Below are 5,944 nucleotides of genomic sequence, written 5' to 3'. Positions count from 1 at the left end.
AGACTGGTCAACCACTCGATGACCTATGGGAATGCTAGAATTCCTCCGCCTAAACGAAGGGCCGTTTTCCGGCCAGGCATGTACGCACCCCAAGATCGGGAGAGTATGGAGCCATCAGGGGTTATCTAGTAGCCCCACTGTCAAACTCCTATGGCTAAGTGAAAGTGTTAAAGCATTATAGTCCGGTTGCCTCGCTCACTCCGCTATCACCTCCTTAATAGGACCAAGCCTTTGCCTTCGCCTCGGTGTACATGGTGATGCGAGGTGAGTCAAACTCGGTGTCAGTTGGGATGACCGCCTCAGCACCATACACGATGAAGAAGGGTGTGAAGCCAGATGATTTGTTCAAAGTGGTGCGCAGACTCCAAAGGACGGCCGACAACTCGTCGATCCAGCAGCCGGCCGAACTCTCCAAAGGCTCAACCAGTCGAGGATTGATTCCAAACTAGATGAGGCCATTTGCTCACTCGACTTGGCCGTTTGACTGTGGGTGGGCAACGGAAGATAAGTCCAGTCGGATGCCCTGTGTCGCACAAAAACGGGCCAATGCGCCCTTAGCAAAATTAGTGCCATTTGTCGGTGATGATGATGTGAGGTACGCCGTACCGAGTGGTGATGTCTGCGATGAAAGTCACAACAGTCGGACCATTCAACTTCTTGATTGGCTTTGCTTCTATCCACTTGGTGAATTTGTCCACGGCAACAAGCAGCTGAGTCATGCCGCCGCGTGTTGTCCGGAATGGTCCCACCATGTGCAGTCCCCAGACGGCAAAAGGCCAAGCAAGGGGAATGGTCTTGAGTGCAGAAGCCGGCAAATGTTGCTTGGAACTAAATTTCTGACACCCCTTACATTTCTTGACTAAGTCTTTGGCATATTCTAGAGTAGTCGGCCAGAAGAAACCATGGCGAAAGGCTTTGGAAACAAGTAATCTTGAGGCCGCGTGGTGGCCACACTCGCCCTGGTGGATATCTTAGAGGATTGCCTGGCCCTTTTCCGGTTCTACGCAGTGCTGGTGTACACCAGTGACACTGCGCCTCACGAGTTCCATGTTGATGATGGTGTATGTTGTTGCCTGACGTTGCACCTGTGGGGCCGAGATCTCATCGGTTGGCAGCTCCTTGTTCACCAGAAAGTTGGGGATGGGCAGAGCCCATGATCGTGTTGAGACTTCCTCCACTGTCAGTACTGCCACTTGTACGGGGGCGGTTGGGTTGGGAGGTGGCGGGCTGGAGTCGGCCGCCGCTTGCTGTGTCATTGAAGTCCCCGAGCCGATTGCTGAAGTCCCCGGGCCGACTACTGAAGTCCCCGTGCCGGGATCTAAAGTCCCCGAGCCGGGTGCAACTATTGAAGTCCCCGGGCCGGGATCTGAAGTCCCCGGGCCGGGTGCGACTGCTGCAGTCCTCGGGCCGCCTATCGAAGTTGCCAGGCCAACTGCTGAAGTTTTGGAGTCGGATCCGACTATTTCAGGAGCAACCGGCACAAAGATAGAATCTGATTCTGGCGAGGGCTTGATGGACGGCTTGAGGAGGCGCTCGAGGGACACACCGGCTGGTATGGCTTGCCGGGTGGAGCCTATCCGTGCCAGAGCATCCTCTTTCTTGTTGTTGCTTCGTGGCACATGAAGGAACTCGCACCCTTCAAAATATCCGCCGATTTGCTGGACGAGGAAGCGATAGCTTGCCATGTTTGCATCCTTGGCGTCCTAGTCGCCAGATGACTGCGAGACCACCAAGTCGGAGTCACCGTTGCACAGAATCCGGCGAATGCCAAGTTCTTTGGCAAGCCGGAGTCCGTGTACTAGTGCCTCATACTCGGCCACATTGTTGGAGCAAGCAAAATGGATTTGCAATGTATATCTGAGCTTGTCGCCTTTGGGAGAGGTGAGGATGATGCCGGCTCCCAAACCGGTGCGCATCTTTGAACCGTCAAAATGCATCCGCCAATGGGTGGAGTCCGGCGCTGGTGGCAAGTACTGGGTCTCGGCCCAGTCGACGAGGAAGTCGGCCAGCGCTTGGGACTTGATGGTGGAACGAGGTTGGTAGAAGATGGTGTGGGGAGCCAACTCGATGGCCCATTTTGCCACTCGGCCTGAAGCATCTCGGCTGCCTATGATCTTAGCAAGCGGAGCTGTGCAAAGAACCGTGATAGGGTGCTCTTGAAAATATGGCTTTAACTTCCTGGCGTAAAGTGCTTGCCGTAGCACATCTTCTAGTAGTGGGGGTAGTTCTGCTTGGAAGCCGGCAATTCTTCACTCAAATAATACACCGGTCTCTAGACTGGTAGAACCTTGTCATCTTCCTTGTGCTCAACTACCATGGTTGTGCTGACCACTTGGCTGCTGGCGGCGATGTAGAGGAGCATGGGCTCCTTGGCAGCTGGCGCAGCCAGGACAGGCGCCCTTGGCAAAATTTGTGCCATTGTCGGTGATGATGCTGTTAGGTACGCCTTACCGAGTGGTGATGTCTGCGATGAAAGTCACAGCAGTCGGACCGTTCAACTTTTTGATTGGCTTCACTTCTATCCACTTGGTGAATTTGTCCACGACAACAAGCAGATGAGTCATGCCGCCGCATGTTATCCTGAATGGTCCCACCATGTCTAGTCCCAAGACGGCAAAAGGCCAAGCAAGGGGAATGGTCTTGAGTGCAGAAGTCGGCAAATGTTGCTTGGAACTAAACTTCTGACACCCCATACATTTCTTGACCAAGTCTTTGGCATCTTCTAGAGCAGTCGGCCAGAAGAAACCATGGCGAAAGGCTTTGGCAACAAGTGATCTTGAGGCCGCGTGGTGGCCACACTCGCCCTGGTGGACATATTTGAGGATTGACTGGCCCTTTTCCGGTTCTACACAGTGCTGGTATACACCAGTGACACTGCGCCTCACGAGTTCCCTTTTGATGATGGTGTATGCTGCTACCCGATGTTGCACCTATCGGGCCGAGATCTCATTGGTTGGCAGCTCTTTGTTCACCAGAAACTTGAGGATGGGCTGAGTCCATGATGGTGGTGAGACTTCCTCCACTGTCAGTACTGTCACTTGTACTGGGGTGGTTGGGTTGGGAGGTGGCGGGCTGGAGTCGGCCGCCGCTTGCTGTGTCATTGAAGTCCCCGAACCGACTGCTGAAGTCCCTGGGCCGACTGCTGAAGTCCCCAGGCCGGGATCTGAAGTCCCGAGCCGGTGCGACTACTGAAGTCCCTGGGCCGGGTGCGACTGCCGCAGTCCCCGGGCCGGGTGCGACTGCTGCAGTCCCCGGGCCGCCTGCTGAAGTCCCCGGGCAGACTGCTGCAGTTTTGGATTCGGATCCGACTGTTTCAGGAGCATCCAACACGAAGATAGAATCTGATTCTGGCGAGGGCTTGATGGATGGCTTGAGGAGGCGCTGGAGGGACACACCGGCTGGTATGGCTTGCCAGGTGGACCCAATCCGTGCCAGAGCATCCACTTGCTCGTTGTCGCTTCGTGGCACATGAAGGAGCTCGCACCCTTCAAAATATCCGCTGAGTTGCTGGACAAGGAAGCGATAGCTTGCCATGTTTGCATCCTTGGCGTCCCAGTCGCCAGATGACTGCTAGACCACCAAGTCGGATTCATCGTGACACAGACTCCAGTGAATGCCGAGTTCTTTGGCAAGCCAAAGTCTGTGTACTAGTGCCTCATACTCGGCCACATTGTTGGAGGCGGCAAAATGGATTTGCAATGTATATCTGAGCTTTTCACCTTTGGGAGAGGTGAGGATGATGCCGGCTCCCAAACCGGTGCACATCTTTGAACTGTCAAAATGCATCCGCCAATGGGTGGAGTCCGGCGCTGGTGGCAAGTACTGGGTCTCGGCCCATTCAACGAGGAAGTCGGCTAGCGCTTGGGACTTGATGGTGGTACGTGGTTGGTAGAAGATGGTGTGGGGAGCCAACTCGATGGCCCATTTTTCCACTCGGCCTGAAGCATCTCGGCTGCCTATGATCTCAGCAAGCAGACCTATGCAAACAACCATGATAGGGTGCTCTTGAAAATATGGCTTTAACTTCTTGGCGGTAAAGTGCACGCCGTAGCACATCTTCTGGTAGTGGGAGTAGTTCTGCTTGGAAGCCGAAAGTACTTCACTCAAATAATACACCGGTCTCTGGACTGGCAGAACCATGCCGCCTTCCTTGCGCTCAACTACCATGACTGTGCTGCCCACCCGACTGGTGGCGGCGATGTAGAGGAGCATGGGCTCCTTGGCAGCTGGCGCGGCCAGGACACGTGGTGTGGTCAACACCTTCTTGAGCTGGAGAAAGGCCTCATCCACCTTGTCATTCCACTCGAAGTGTGTGGTTTTCTTAAGGAGTTGGTACAGGGGAAGGGCCTTCTCGCCCTGTCGACTGATGAAGCGGCTGATGGATGCCAAGAAACCGGTGAATTTTTGGACATCTCACAGTTGAGTGGGTACTTCCATCCTCTCGATGGCTTTTAAATTAACAGGGTTGCACTCAATGCCGCATTCTGAGACCAGGAAGCCAAGGAGCTGGCCGGCTGGTACTCCGAACATGCACTTCTCTGGGTTGAGCTTGATCTGAAACCGGCGTAGATTTTCAAAGGTCTCCTTGACATCTTCCAATAAGGTACCGCGCTTCTCCGTCTTCACCACAATATCATCCACATAGACATGGGCGTTCCTGCTGAGTTGCTTGAGGAGGCACTTCCGCATGCAACGCTGAAACATGGCGCCAACATTCCTCAAGCCGAACGTCATTTTCAGGTAACAGAAGGCTCCGAATGGTGTGATGAAGGCGGTCTTCAGGCGGTGTCACAGCCCTAGAATTACACTTTGTAATTAGTTGCTTCAAGTGAGTGGCATCCATGCATCATGTTTAAATTCAAGAAATTGAATTGAGGAATTTTCAAAGCCTCGGAAATCTTTTAAATAAAGGGGCAAGAACCCTAAAATTGCAATCGGTGAATCCAAAATGTCCTAGAAATAGTTCTGAGAATTTTGGCAAGAGTTATAAATCTAACCAAAGTTTTGGAACATTTCTAAGGAATTATTTGGGCTCTGGTTTTAAATCAATATTGTATTTGAATTTGGATTTATATTCTCAATATATAGAATATATCTTCAAATGTCTTTGATATAATTTATGTTATTTTGGATTAGTCCAGTGAAATAATAGAAATTTATTCAGAATGTTTTGGCATTGTTTGAATTTTATTTGAATTCAAAACAGTGGGGAAATGAATAAATAAAAATAAAACAGAACAGAAAAATATAACAGAGCAGAATCTTACCTGTTTACCTGGCCCAGGAGAGAATCGGCCAGCCCACCAGGGGCGCCGATGTCTTCTTCCACCTCTGCCAGTAGGCAGAGGCGTGTCGCCTGCGCATGCACTCGCGGCCACCTCCTGCTTCCACCTCCTGCTGCCTCCCCGTCCCCATTCGAGTGCCACGGAGACACCCAGCACCCCCTGCACCTCTCCCCTCTCTCCCCTAGACCCTTCCCCTCCTCTGCTCTCCGCGCGGCACCACCGCACACACCCGCCGCCGCTGACGAGCACCACCACGGCCACCGGCCCCCACACACCTCTCCGACGTGCCAAGAAGCTCCGCAGCCTACCTCTACGTGTCTCCGCCGAGCCACGTGACCGGATGCATCCTACAGTGGCTTCCCCGACCTCTTCTTCAAGCTTTGCCCGCTGAGATCGTCGGCGATCGTGTGCCCTCCCTGACGCCTCCCCGAGCTCTTTGTTTGTTCCTGAAGACTCCCCATGAGCTCCTATTTCTTCGCCCCCTAATCGCGTAGCTTCGCTCGCCCTATAGCTTCAATCCCCACTGTGGCTGAATTCCGCAACCGCACAAGCTCGTCGCCGACGAGGCCCCGATGACCATTTAGTCTTGCGCTTATGCCCGTTGGCTTTGTGGCGCCCGTATAAACCGTAGGTGCTACTCGTTGAGCCTCTCGTGCACC

General features: G+C 53.3%; 1 protein-coding gene across 1 annotated transcript; it reads right to left on the bottom strand.

Annotated features, from left to right (window-relative positions):
* Positions 1 to 971: 971 nt before the first annotated feature.
* On the bottom strand, positions 972 to 1,685 carry LOC147980066 (uncharacterized). Its single transcript, XM_087515460.1, has one exon. It carries the CDS (start codon positions 1,683 to 1,685, stop codon positions 972 to 974), a length of 714 nt encoding a protein of 237 aa, XP_087371586.1.
* Between the last annotated feature and the right edge of the window lie 4,259 nt (positions 1,686 to 5,944).

This window comes from Triticum urartu, chromosome 3A (genome assembly GCF_056163025.1).
Source record: "Triticum urartu cultivar PI428250 chromosome 3A, HENAU_Tu73, whole genome shotgun sequence".
Lineage (NCBI taxonomy): Eukaryota > Viridiplantae > Streptophyta > Magnoliopsida > Poales > Poaceae > Triticum > Triticum urartu.
Note: the sequence above shows the minus strand (reverse complement) of the source record. Positions and strands in the feature narration are given on the sequence as shown.

Bases quoted from the DNA above. Each gene is read 5' to 3' on its own strand.
- LOC147980066 (XM_087515460.1), bottom strand. From the start codon at position 1,685: ATGGCAAGCTATCGCTTCCTCGTCCAGCAAATCGGCGGATATTTTGAA.